A 14,751-nucleotide genomic window follows, 5' to 3' on the forward strand; every position below is an offset into this window, starting at 1 on the left:
ATTCAATACATAAATAAACCCAGCTCTTATATAGCACTTTTCATCAGCTGCTTTAAAAAACAGTGTTACTAAGGAAAGCAATATAAGGACAAACACTCCAATTCACAGTTTTTTCAAAAACATTTACCTCTGTCCTCAGTTATATTAGGGACACTACTGCAATGCTGCCCTAAAGCTACTGTAGATGACTATGGGAAAATCATCTCATCACAGAGGAATGCTCCGATTCATACAGCAGGCTCCACAGAGCTCCTACATCATATTCCAGTTTAGGCGTGGGAAGTAGGGGTGCGGGGGATACTGCAGCATCCCCAGGTTTTGCACGGGGTCCTGGCTGCCTGCCCTGTGTCTGGCTGCTGCCCAGGGTCCCAGCTGGCAGCCCTGCACCCGAGGTCCCGGCTGTTGGCCCCATGATCAGGGTCCCGGCTGCCAGTTCTGGGACTCGGCTACCAGCTCTGTGCCTGGGACTCAGCTCCCGGACTGCATGCGGGGTTCTGGTTGTCGGCCCCATATCCGGGGCTCCGCTTCTGGCCCCGCACCCAGGGTTCCACACCCACCCCTAGCTGTGGCCCCAGCCTTGGACCTCTTATCCCTGTCCATGTTTCCCCCGCCCCCTGGAAGCCATGGCCATGCTCCTGGCCTCAGCTGTAGGGGCCGCTGAGGGATGTGGATGGGGTAAGGGTGGGTGCAGCTCAACACCCCCACTCTAAAACTGTACTAGCACCACTGTATTCCAGGGACAGCATGCGGAAAGCAGATGATGGAGGGAGGGCATGTCTCTTGCATCCTTATACCACAACCATCCTCAGGTGCTATACCCACCCTCCAACCTCAGCTGGCAGCCTGCATAATTTAAATGAGCCTTCAGGGTTGATTAACATTAATTTTAGGGTTAACTATATTCATATTTTTATTACTTTCTACTCCATCTTCCTAAAAAAACTGGCATCATTAAAAAGTTGCTTCTGTATGACAGACTGTTGATTATGCAGCGTGCCTTGCATGGGTTGGGTAAAATCCACCACTTCTCAGGTGTCTGCATTTTGATGGTGCTGTATGTAACTATGACACAACCCTGCAGCTCTTATTTATGAAAAACATAAACTGAACTCAACAGAAATACAGAGTGCCAGGTCAGGCCCATAGACTGAAATGTGATAGAGGACAGGGTGTGAAAAATGGAGGGAGCCATGATTATTGTGGGCATGTCAATGTTTGAGGCCTTACCCCAAGTAGTCACAGATCAACAATCACACTCCCAAAAATCATAAAGTTGGAGTAAAACGCATGGAGATCTAAGAAATAATGCATGTGGACATCTTCCATTTAGCTTCTGTGTAACTATGAACTGATCTTACAGGCCCGACCCACCTTCCACCTGCCCACACCATCCTCACCCCCAAAGGTCCTTCCCAGTCTACCCATAACCATTAGGGTGACCAGCTGTCCCAATTTTATAGGGACAGTCCCGATTTTTGGGTCTTTTTCTTATATAGGCCCCTATAACCCCCCACCCTGTCCCGATTTTTCACGTTTGCTGTCTGGTCACCCTAATAACCATATACCCGTCCAGTTCTCAGAGCCTCCTTCTTTGACCCTGCCCAGCTCTGTTCCCCGAAACAGAAACTTCCCCCTTCTCAAACCCTTCCCCTGTGCCCTGCCCTCTCACTGAGCCCTCCCCAGCCCTTCCCCTCTGTGCCCTGCCCAATCACTGAGCCCTCTCCAGCCCCTCCCCTCTGTGCCCTGCCCAATCACCCACTGTGCCCCACCCACTCACTGAGCCCTCCCTCAGCCCGTCTCCTTTGTGCCCCGCCCACTTACTGAGCCCTCCCCCAGATCTCCCCTTTGTGCCCTGCCCACTCACTGCTGCTCCCCGATTTGCGCATGCGCATGTAGGCTGCTGCTCGGTAAGGGAGGGGCGGTTTCGCGACGGGAAAAGGGCCGGGGAGCGTCAGCTGACAGGGTCTCGTGACAGTGTAGGAACCGACTGTGCTTGCGCATAGAAGGTGTTTCGCTGCCGGAGTGAAAATGGCGGCCTCCAGCGCGAGACTCTGAGAGGCTTTAGAGAAACGGGGCGCAGCCGCTGCAGCCTAGGCGCTGCGCTCGGCGACGGCAGCAGCTTCTGGGTCTGCCCGCCGCCGTTATCTTCAGCGCCGGCTGCGGCCGGGTGGCAGCCAGGCTGGGGGAGTCCGAGCAGCGCAGCTCTTCGGCCAGGTAAATCCCTCGGGGCTGAGCGCCTGCGTGGAGCAGCGGGATCCCGGGGTGTCCGGCCCGCGCCTGGCTCGCTCGGAGCGTGTGTGACTCCTGCTTGTCACACACTCACCGGCCATCCACCCCTTCCTGCCCCGGGGTGGCTGTCATACCTCCTCCTTGCCCCAGCACCTCACCCCCTCCTGCCCCATTTGGAGGTGGGTGGAATAGAGGAGGCTCAAATACACCTCCTGCCTCACCTGGAGGAGGATGGCACTGGGAGGGCTGTCATACACCGAGCGAAATCCTCTCTTTCTTCCTCCTTCCTCCCCCCTCTGAAAGAGGCTGTGACACTTGTCAAAAACTCCTCCCCAACTTTCCTTTTCCCAGAGACGGTAACCCACAGCAGAATCTGCTCCTCCCAGTGTTGTCTGAATCAGTTTTATCACCGAGGAGAGGAGTTAGTGGATGCTTGGCAAAATCTGCATCTTCTTCTTCAGAGGAGACTAATAACCACTCTTAGTGTTTGTTTTTACCCTTCACCTCTTTTTCCCCCTCCCACCACTGCAAGATCAAAGTCTTTGGACACCATGGTACACTCTAGAAATAACTTGAGGGTGGCTGACTTATTGGTGAGGGGGTCTCTGTTCTCAACAGGAAATTGGACTTCAGGCTTCAGCAGTAGCTCTGAAGAGGACAAGCTAGAGAAATGTATTTTAGTTCATATGATCTACCCAGAAATGTGCATTCTCCTTTCAATCCTGATGAGTTTGCATCCCTTCCTACATCAAATGTTCCAGGTCATTTGAAAGTTTGTTCAGCTTTTCCACTGTGAACTGTAGATGATGTTGGAGGGGGAGAACCTGCTCTTGCTCTTAGGAACTGTTGCTCTCAACTTTGGGGAAAGATTTGAGCTAGGGGATGTGAAATGATGGTAATTGAGACTAAATAAAATCTTCATACACAACTAAATCCTCCACCATTTGAGGGAACTGAAAACACGTCTTTCAGATTAATCTTCAAGCAATCTCCTTTGTGCCCTTCTCCTCTTCCTTGCACACAAGTTAGACTTTTGCCAGAAAGGCTGAGAAGATAAAATTGAGTAAATGTTTCTCTTCTTACCGTTATTTAGTTTCATTTCTTGGTATTAATGATTATTTCAGGAAGTCTCTTTTCCTGTTTCCCTTCTTCAGTCTTGTAAATCGTGAGCCTCTGCTTCAGTTTATTTTTAGGAAAGATTTAAGTTTTGGGGATGAATTGTTTCTGTTGGTGGTGATATCTATGTTCAATATGAAATCTAGGGGGTGGGAGCATGAGTGATTCTGATTTCATCCATGAATTTCAAGTTGAGGGGATGTGAGGAGCTACTCCTCTCACTATCTTTTAAACCACTACTTAATTTAGTAGCAGCATTTTGCCAGTGCTCATTTCTAAAAATAAAAAAAAATAGGCTATTTAAATGCTAAATTATACTGGGTTTTAGCCCAGATGAGTTCATTAACTTGAAGTTTGGTCTAATCTGTGTTTGTTGTAGGGGGCCAAATGCTAAACCATAACATCAGTAATACATTCGGGTGAACATTTAAACTTCTTTGATAAATCATATTCAACTTGCTGCAAATGGAAAGATGATCCTTAAAGATTCATAAACTAAACACTTTCTCTACATAACCTATGAACATTTTTCCAAATTATTTTCTTTGTTTTGTTTGCTGCTGCTCTCATTCTCCTTATATCTCCATAAAGCAGCTTTATTTTAAAAAAACAATAAATCCTGTATGTTTGACTGTTCCCTTTGAATGGTCTAGGATTATACTTTCCATGTACTTACTTGTCTCAGGGATTGAATCATTGAGTATCTTCTGAATGTTCAAACTCTTGGCATTTCAGGAACAGTTCTTCTTAATGGTCAAAACTTCAGATTTGACATAAGTGATATCAAACTAAGGAGATCTGATGAGTATCACTTTAAAAAAACTTCAGATCTTACTTTAGTAACTCCATACATAAATTTTAATCAATACTCATCTATAAACCTTAATAAATTCAAATATGTACAAATGAATAACTTCATAGTAACAAAGGCTTAATTTATGTGGCCTACATAGATGTTAGTTAAAAGATCTGAAACATCATTTAAACAAATTTTGGAACATATCACTACAACTTAAATTAATAATGGAAAGTTTGCAACTCTATACCTGCTTTTTAAATAAAAATAAAAAAAATCCACACTAGTCTTCATCCTTCCCCAGGCAACTAAATTTGTAATATTAATTATTGAAAAATATCTATTTAAGATCATATTTTGATAGTCTCGCCATTTTGTATCTAGTTTTCCTTTTTCCACACATGAATTATACCCCAAAATATTTTGATCTCGTTTCACGAATTTTTCGTGAAAGAATTTTGGGCTGCACCAGTAACTTTTACAATCCACAGTATATAGCAGGGGTAGGCAACCTATGGCACACGTGCCAAAGGCGGCATGCAAGCTGATTTTCAGTGGCACTCACACTACCTGGGTCCTGGCCACTGGTCTGGGGAGCTCTGCATTTTAGTTTAATTTTAAATGAAGCTTCTTAAACATTTTAAAAACCTTATTTGCTTTACAAACAACAATAGTTTAGTTATATATTATAGACTTGTAGAAAGAGACCTTCTATAACGTTAAACTGTATTACTTGCACGCAAAACCTTAAATTAGAGTGAATAAATGAAGACTCGGCATGCCACTTGTGAAAGGTTGCCGACCTGGTATACAGTAAGAGACAAGCAATATTGGATTTTCAAATAGTTGGGTTTATTTCTTTTTAAACATCAACTCATGAATGAAACAGGCTGCTGTTTTTAAAAACATGAAGTGGTAAAGGCTTGCCTGAGGTGCAGTGGGAGTATAGGTTTATTTTACTTTTGAAAGTAAATTCTGGTATTTCTTAAGAGACTCTGTGAAAAGGAAATTGTTACTTTTCAAAGTCTTGTCTCTTATAATTGTATAGAGGGAACCAACACCATTAAAAAGCAGAATGCTCAGTACAAAAAGCACTTTGTTTATATGACTTACTGCTTAAAGCTATCTCTATCTTCGAAAGGTGCCATAAACTGTTCGTTTGGATTTAGATCTTTAATGATCCTTGCAGGGTAGAGGATAGACTTAAGAGGTTCCAGCCCATGTCTGTTGACAAACATCTGTTTACCTGGAATGAACGTATAGTCTATCTGTATTTTGACTTTCCTAACTTAAAACTGAGTCAAGGATCAAGTATGCAGATCGTTTTAGAAAGCCTATTCCTATCCCCTCCCTCAGTCTCTTCACTTAAGCCTCTTTCCAGCTGGTCTCCATTGTCTACTCCATCCTCTGCTCAGTCTTGCTCCCTTCTTTTGTTACTTCTTTTAGGTAATACCTTCCTATCTTCCCTTGTCTCCCACTGATGCCTTACAGTACACTTCATTAATTTCACCCCAATATTACATAATAAAAAATTGTTACACAAGTATGATACCTGCAAACCATTGGCTTTGCTTGTATGTTGCCCTTTCCCCACCTTGTGTCTGGCTTGTGTATTTAGATTGTATACTCTTTTTGAAGACCACCATCTTACTGTTTGGGGTCCTGCAGTGGTAGGCACTCTACAATCTTAGTAGGCCCCTACTTGCTACTGTAATGCAAATACTAAACATGTCACTTTGAGATACAAAAGATTGAAATAGCATAGACATAGGCTTTTTGGGAGTTAAAAAAAAATTTTGGTTTCACTGGTGGTTCAAATTTAGGCTCCAGTTCAAGCGCATGAGTAATTTATGCTTGAGAACTCTTCCATTGAATTCAATGGAACTACTCATGAATGTGAAGTACTTATATTTGAGTGTTTGGAGGCTCAGGGCCCTAGTTTCTAACCATGGTATTAGAGAAATGAGTTATCAGCAGACTTCCCTTTCTAAAATAAAAGCCTAAACAAAGATCCCTTTCCGGTCTTGGCCAACACCTGATGGTGTCCAGTGTTGCAAAATTAAAATGGAACAGAAGGGTTAAAATTAGTGATGGTTTGTATAGGTGCAACCCACTGGTGAGAGTTTTATGTAAAAATCTTACGGCAGGGAACACAACTTTTAAACTCTATTAGACCCTTTGTAATAGATACATGACACTAGTATCTTATTAACTCAGTACTGTATGCAGTGCAAGGAAAATGCAAGTCTCCCTTTTCCCAATATTTCATTCATTCTTACAATACTGTAACTGCAAAATATTGCTAAATAAACTTTCTTGGTCTTATGGGAAGCTTGTGTAACTTCCATACAGTAGTTTATAAAACCTGGAGAGTGCTTTAGAAAATGCCTGTGGAAACAAGTGGAATATTCCGTACTTCACTTTAACAAAAATAAAACAACTAGATGCCAACTTGAAGCTGGTGTAGGTGATAGCACTACTATTACATGCAACTGAGCAAGGTTTCAGTAGTTTTCTGGCCTCCAACACTTAAACTGTGGTGGATAATTGTATGGATTACAGTGGTCCCTGAAAGCACCTGTTCCGATCAGATCCCAGTTGTGCTTTAGGCATTGTAGAAACCTACTGAAAGAAAGTGTTAAAGACTGGCAACAATGAAGCTTTGCTTTTAGACAAAAAGTCTGAACATTTCTGGTATTAAGAGAATCTCTTGTCAGATTAAAACCTTTTTTGTAACTGACAAGATGCAACAGGTGAATTTAACTACTGGATGCAGGGGAGGGTGGATAAGATGAGCATGATCTTGCAGTGACTGTGTATGCGATATAGTGCACCCCTACTTAGCTGTTATCACCTATGCTTTGGTAAATTTGTCTGTCATGTACTTATATTGCCCCCATTATTATAGGACCGGTCTACACTAAAGCTGTAAGCTGACCTAAGTTACGCTACTTCAGTTACGTACGTTACAAAACTGAAGTCTACACTGTGCTGTGTTAAGGGGAGGCACTCTCCCGCTGACTTACCTTCTGCCTCTCAGATTTAGCCATGAGTATCTGAGCAACTCACAATCTTTAGAGTACCTTAGCCTTTCAGGTAGGGAAGGTACAGCTGTAATTATTCCATATTCTCACTTGATGAGATCTGAGGGGCATGGAGAGTCTGCTTTCCAGAGAACTTTGTCTAGTGACAGGAGTTACAGTTCCCCTTTCAGTTCTTGCTGAGTTGGTAGGAAGCTTAAAATTGACAAGACCAGAATTCATTTTCCAAAGAATCATAGAAAAGTAGAGCTGGAAGGGAGCTGGAGTGGTCATCTAATCCATCCCCTTCTGCTGAGGCAGTGACAGGTATATTTAGACCATCCCTGGCAAGTGTTCAAAACCTCCAGTGGCGGGGATTCCACAACCACCTTGGAAACCTGCTCAAGTGCTTAACTATCCGTAGATTAGATATTAGGAAAAATTAACTGCTTCTAAATCTCCTTGCTGCAGACTACTGACAAGCAAACAGTCCATATCAAGGCCAAATAAACTTATGTTGGAGTTTTTTTTTCCTGAAGTACATATACCTTTTTACATTCAGAAAACAGTTGCTGTCAATGGCTATTTGATGGTTCCAAAAGACTGTTCTAGTATTTATGTGCAGAAAACCTTAGTAAAACCGCTAAGTATCCCAGTAGCAAACATTTGTGAGAGCAGTTTATGGCTGTGTTCGATATTTTCATTAAAATAATAAAAAAGAATCACATCAAAGTTGTAACATGCTGAGACAAAAGCCAAGAAAATCAAAATGATATATAACTCAGTCTTCAATTCACTAACTCAGTTCTCATTATCCTAACTTTTATTGGCTTGTGTCAATAGATGCTTGAATAAATAACTTAATACTTCTGGAGTAAATTGCCCATGGGCCATGTAACCTGAATATTTCTCTTAAAATGTGCTGTTTGGTAAGATTGAAAGAATGGATGTATGTAGCCAGAGGTGTATTAAACAAATGATTCATCTTCTCTTGAGCTAATTCATGGTTAGGAATATATCAATTTGATAAATGTCACTGAACTACTTTAATATCAGTGGGAGCCATGAAGAACTCCATAGATTTGAGACTTGTTCCCTAAACTAATATGCCAGCATAGATACTGTTCAGCCCTTGGATACTGTTTGATAGAGCTGATATTAGACTACTTCATGGTGTTGCATCTCAGATTTAGTGAAATATTTCCCACAGTTTAGTCTTGATTCTGCTCCTGGTTTTAAGTACTTGCTTATCTAAGGCAAATTAGAAATTTAAATAACATATCAAGTATATAGATACATGTTCATAGGTATGCATGTAGGCTTATAGGACTAGGACTTTGCCTGCCTTGCCCCTGCCCTGAGGAGCTTACAACCTAAATGATCAATAACACTGAGTGATGGCAAGAAAATTGTGAAGGTGTGGGAAGGGAAATGTGAAGGCTAATATCTTGATTCTATAGAATACAGAATGCCTAGTTCTCTGAAAAGTGGCCCTAAGAATTGCAAGAAATTCACAGATCTGCAGTGCTTAATCTTATCACTAGTTCATACTTAGATATATAATATGCATAAAAATACAGGCAAATCAGACCTCATAATACTGGCACTTCAATTCAGGTGCATTTATTTTCCTATGCTTACCCATAAATAGTGCATGTATTACTTTTCATGACTCTGTAAATTCTTTTTGTAAGGTGTAACATTTTCAAAAGTGACCTAGGCTCCTAAGTCCCATTGACTTTCAATGAATTAAGTGCTGAAGTCATTTTTGAAAATGGAATTTAGGCTTCTGAGTCATTTAAGTGCTTTTTTAAGGACCGTGCCCCAAATTCCTCATCAGGTTTGGGTCTGCATACCTAGTAATGATGTGCCTTTTTTCCCATTCAGGAGTTATAAAAATTTCCCAGTGTGGACCACACTTATGCAGAGATATCTTGTTTAATTCAGGATGACATGTCCTTCCATTCATGATTGTGTAACATCCCTGTAATAATTACTTCCACAGAAAATAAATTCTTTCCTGATATTAAACTTTTTAGCTCTCTTCTAATGCCATTTATGATTGGGGGATTGTTGTGCTGACTTCACCTAGTTTACCTTGCAGTAAAACTAAAGTGCCTTGTCTTCATTGTATTTTTAGCTTGGAATAGCTCATGCATGTTACTAACTTCCAGGTAAAATATACCTCTTTCAGCAGTGAAGACATGGCCTTAGTGTCTCTAGTATCTTCTAATGTTTAACTGCTATGATAGGTGGCATAGGAAACCCAAAGTCTAGTTAGTTGTGGTAACCTACTTTAAAACTTAGTTTATATTGAGTATTTAAAAGTAAATTTTATATAGTATCTAATTACATAGTATTTACAAGATAGGTCGGTAATCATTAGACTTCTCTGATCTTGAGAAATTCTTCCTTCCTCAGTTTTTTCCATCAAATATGCTCAGTTAACAAGTAAAAATGCTGTCATCTTTGATCCAGACTCATCCTGGAATAGGAAAATAAAGCTGTTTCCTCCCCTTTAGTTCTGTCAGGGCTGTCAAGCAATTTTTAAAAAAATTGTGATTAATCATGCAATTAATTGCAATGTAAATAATAGAATATCATTTATTTAAATAGTTTTGGATGTTTTCTACATTTTCAAATATATTGATTTCAATTACAACACAGAATACAAAGTGTACAGTGCTCACTTTATATTTTTATTACAAATATTTGCACTATAAAAAACAAAAGAAATAGTATTTTCCAATTTACCTAATACGAGCACTATAGTGCAATCTCTTTATCATGAAAGTTGAACTTGCAAATGTAGACTTATGTAGAGAAAAAAAAACTTTTCTTCTTGAATGCCGATGTAAAACTTTAAAGCCTACCAGTCCATTCAGTCCTATTTTCTTGTTCAACCAGTCGCTCAGACAAACAAGTTTGGTTGTTTACATTTGCAGGCAATAATGCTGCCCACTTCTTGTTCACAATGTCACCTGAAAGTGAGAACAGGCGTTCTCATGGCACTGTTGTAGTTGGTGTTGCAAGATATTTACATGCTGGATGCGCCAAAGATTCATATGTCCCTTCATGCTTCAACCACCATTCCAGAGGACATGCGTCCATGCTGATGATGGGCTCTCCTCCAAAGCAGTGAGGACCGACACATGTTCATTTTCATCATCTGAGTCAGATGCCACCAACAGAAGGTTGATTTTCTTTTTTTGGTGGTTCAGGTTCTATAGTTTCCGCATCCGAGTGTTGCTCTTTTAAGACTTCTGAAAGCATGCTCCACACCTCATCCCTCTCAGATTTTGGAAGGCACCTCAGATTCTTAAACCTTGGGTCGAGTGCTGTTAGCTATCTTTAGAAATCTCACATTGGTATCTTTGCATTTTGTCAAATCTGCAGTGAAAGTGTTCTTAAAATGAACAACGTGCTGAGTAGTCATCAGAGACTGCTATAAAATGAAATATATGGCAGACTGCAGGTAAAACAGAGCCGGAGATATACAATTCTCCCCCAACGAGTCACAAATTTAATTAACACTTTTTTTTTTTTTTTTAACGAGTATCATCAGCTCCAGAAGCATGTCCTCTGGAATGGTGGTCAAAGCATGAAGGGGCATATGAATGTTTAGCATATCTGGCACGTAAATACCTTGCAATGCCGGCTACAAAAGTCCGATGTGAACATCAGTTCTCACTTCCTGGCAGGGCTGCCGAGAGTGGGTTTGGGACCCGGTGAAAATTGTTTTTTCGGGCCCCCCCAGGAAGGGCGGACTGGCTAAACAGGGCTGATGAGGGGGCGAGGGGAAGCCGGGCCCGGAATTTTTTCGGGCCCCCCAGCAAGGGCAGACCAGCTAAACAGGGCCGACAAGAGTGGGGGGGAGCCGGGCTCCGGGCCCCCTCCTGGACTGCTGGGCCCCGGTAATTTTGTACCGGCTTTCTACCCCCCCACCCCCCCTCATTTGCCCTGCTTTCTGGTGACATTGTAAATAAAAAGCAGGCAGCATTATCTCCTGTAAATGCAAACAAACTTGTTTGTTTTAGCGACTGGCTGAACAAGAAGTAGGACTGAGGGAACTTGTAGGCTCTAAAGTTTTGCACCGTTTTGTTTTTGAGTGCGGTTATGTAATAAAAAATCTACATTTGTAAGTTGCACTTTCACGATAGCGATTGCAGTGCTGTACTTGTATGAGGTGAATTGAAAAATACTATTTATTTTAATTTTTACCATGCAAATATTTGTAATAAAAATATAAAGTGAGCAATGTACACTTTGTATTTTGTGTTGTAATTAAAATTAATATATCTGAAAACTTAGAACAACTTCCAAAAATATTTAATGAATTTCAATTGGTATACTATTAAGTGATTAAAAAGGCAATTAACTATTTTTTTAGTTAATCGCATGAGTTAACTGTGATTAATTGACAGCCTTACTAATAATATTCTGGAACTTGGCTAAATTGTATTGATTAGCTATGAGTGTGTAAGCAGCTCCTGCTCACACACTCATAGCTATATTGTGTAACCAGAGTGAAATTATCTTAGCCAGTTAAGAAAACAGATGTCATCTTTACCTAACATACTTGATTTTTGTGTCCTCTGAATCATATCAGACAGTAAAACTAAATTTGCTTCCTTCGTTGGGAAGTTATTAAAGTGGGGATTGTTTTCTGCGCACTGTCATGTGCGTACGGTAATACTAGTGTCTTTTAAGCAGATAGGAGTAACGCAGTATTGGCTGCTCTTAGATCATTGCATGCTGGTAATAGGGAGGAGAAGAAATGAATACTTAATACTCTGCAACCAGTGAATAGTTGAAAACCGTATTCCTTCAAGTAGCTAAATCTGAGCAGTGGTCATGTATCTCAGGAGGTCTTAAATTGCAAACAGACCAGAGTGAAAGATAAATGAATTTAATCCTTGTATCACATGTATTTTAGAGCATATTGGTGATTAGTGGTTGTATTTGGTCTTAATTAAGGTCATAAGTATTAACATGATATCTATTTTGTTTCAGGTCTGGGCACAAAATGAATATAATTAGGGAAAATAAAGATCTTGCTTGTTTCTACACAACAAAACATTCGTGGAGGGGAAAGTAAGTAGTTTTTAAATCTATTACTTTGTCTCATGTCCATACAAAATACTGTCATGTGTAATCAAAATAGCTATCTTATCCTGTTTCTGATCTCTAATTGTGTACTCTCAAGTCTTTAAAAATGTTGTGGAGCTGAAGGCTCATGTTACTATAAAGTCTCTGTTCTGACTTAAGGTGACCAGATAGCAACTGTGGAAAAAATGGGACAGGGGGTGGAGAGTAATCGGCACCAATATAGGAAAAAGTCCCCAAAAATGGGACTGTCCCTTTAAAAACGGGACATCTGGTCACTCTACTCTGACTGCCTCTTCAGAAGCCAGAACTAGTACTGTTTAACCATCTGCTCAGCCTGCCTTCATCCACTTCTGTTCCAATTCTCTTCTCTCTACTGTAGGTTTCCCAGTTTTCAAGAAAACACATCTGGGCTATGCTGTCTGATTGTCTTGGTGTCTGTTGCACTAGTGAGATTAAAAAAGTGACTAGTCAAAGTATTTTAAATTACATAAATGGAGATGTAATAAATTTTCAAACTAGTACCTGAATATTTAGAAACTGCTTTTTTCATGAGTGTCGTGTGGTTTTCCCCCCCCACCCCTTCATTTCCCTTTTAATGGACGAGTTCACTAGTCTGTACTTCTTCTTGGGCTAGGGCTACACTACCCGCCTGAATTGGCGGGTAGAAATCGACCTCTCGGGGGTGGGAGTAAGCGCCGTCGACGGGAAGCTGCAGAGGTCGATTTTGTCACCATCCCTACAACGGGGTAAGTCGGCTGCGATACGTCGAATTCAGCTACGCTCTTCGCGTAGCTGAATTTGCGTATCTTAAATCGACCCCCCCGTAGTGAAGACCTGCCCTTAGACTGTATTGTTCTGCGTTAACCGCTGAACTACTAATGGAGATTATTTTGGGAACACCGGTTCTGATACATTGTAGACGATCTTAAATCTTTTTCTCTAGGTAATGTAAAAAACCTTTCACTACTGCTGACACAATAGTGGATCTGAACTGGTCTTAGTGAAGGTGGGAGCCTTACCATACATGTTGCTCCAGCATTTGTCTTCAATACCATAAGTTAAATATAAGTAAGTCTGAGTTGGATACTGTTGCCAGAGCTCGAGAGCAGCATGTCCGTGTTTTAGGCACTGCTGCAGCTAAAGTAGTGTTGGCAATAGTGGCAAATCTTTGTAAAAATTCCCTAGTGTAGACAAGGCTTACTGCTCATTAGCCAAGCAGAGACATGGCAAATTTTCAGTGTATAATTTCCACGTGCCTTCATGCTGTGACTGTTTGTTTGGATACTAAAGCAAAATGTAATGTTGTATTTGAGGTTTTGCAAATAGAAGTCACAATTCAAAGTACAATAGTCACTAACTTTGTTTACTGATTCTGGTTTTAAAATCAAACCTAACTTTACTTTAATTCAGTTTTTGGCATATAAGTTGCCTTGTCTAGTTTTAAAAGCAAATAGTTATCCACTTGAGTGTGCTGCTTAGAATGCTACAGAGGGACTTTGTTTTAAGTGTTTGCTTTCTGGTACTTCAACCTAAAAACAAACAACCATACGCTGAGCTAAAGCTTTTTAAGATTATCATTCTAAAAATGCCATAAGACTACAGGGCCAAGCTGTCACTTGTATTGAACATACAATGGTTACATATTATCTGAGAAACTGTGGCATCCAGAAGTATCACCTCAGTGGTGACATGAAGGAGAGGGACATAAGCCTCAGGGAAGTGCTTTTTTTCAACCCAAACCTGAACTGAGGTGACATGATGCATTTAGAGCATACAATTGAAGTGTAAGGGGGGAAAAAACATGAAAATAGCTTTATTTATTCATTGCCCCATCTATCGCCTTGCACGATAAACTTAAATTTGGAGGCCTACACAAAAATAAAACTCAAATCCTGGGTTACCTCCTACTATGATGATTGACTTTCAACTTGGCAGTACTGTGAAGTAGAACATATAGTGAAGTTACCTCCCTTGGTATTTCCTGACATCATCTGCAATATTGCTGGCATATTTTTCAATCCAATGTTTGGAGTATAAATATTTCTGAAATTCTGCTCTACCTGATCTTAGAATGGGAATGAAACTCCGCTCTGTTAAACAGCATTCTTACCGGCAGCAAATCTTCCTGCACAGTTTGACTGTTTCATAGTGCGATAGAAGTTCTTTAGTGTGTTTGTGTGGGGACTGTTTGAATCCAGCACTCAACTCTTACATGTAGTAGCATTCACTGTAGAACTGTAGGATAGCATCTCTTTCATGCGCCTGCTTTCTGAATTCTTGGAGTACAGTGTACTCCTCCTTGTTGGGGACAGATACGGGGTTAGCCTGTAGACACATGCTTGAACAACAAATTGGGGTTGAAACCTGATCATTTGGGTAATACTCCAGAATTCAGGATCAGTGTCAGCTCATTCCTCAGCAAAGGCTAGGAGCATTGGGACAAAAGTGACCCACCACTGCTTAACTGAAATAGCATCATGA

General features: G+C 40.9%; 1 protein-coding gene across 7 annotated transcripts in view; it reads left to right on the forward strand.

The window, feature by feature from the left end:
• Positions 1-1,894: 1,894 nt before the first annotated feature.
• The window catches only part of DNAJC13 (DnaJ heat shock protein family (Hsp40) member C13), a 100,717-nt gene continuing 87,860 nt past the window's right edge, over positions 1,895-14,751 (forward strand). For 6 of the 7 annotated variants that reach the window (XR_010599154.1, XR_010599156.1, XR_010599155.1 and 3 more), the window contains exons 1-2: positions 1,895-2,214; positions 12,175-12,255. Coding sequence is in view for 2 of the 7 variants with exons in the window: in XM_005278641.5 (XP_005278698.2) it covers positions 12,188-12,255 (68 nt within the window). In the remaining 5 variants the exon portion in view is untranslated. The remainder of the gene's footprint in view (positions 2,215-12,174; positions 12,256-14,751) is intronic. The other variant, XM_065587062.1, reaches the window with a different exon arrangement.

This window comes from Chrysemys picta, chromosome 2, assembly GCF_011386835.1.
Source record: "Chrysemys picta bellii isolate R12L10 chromosome 2, ASM1138683v2, whole genome shotgun sequence".
In the NCBI taxonomy this organism is placed as follows: domain Eukaryota; kingdom Metazoa; phylum Chordata; order Testudines; family Emydidae; genus Chrysemys; species Chrysemys picta.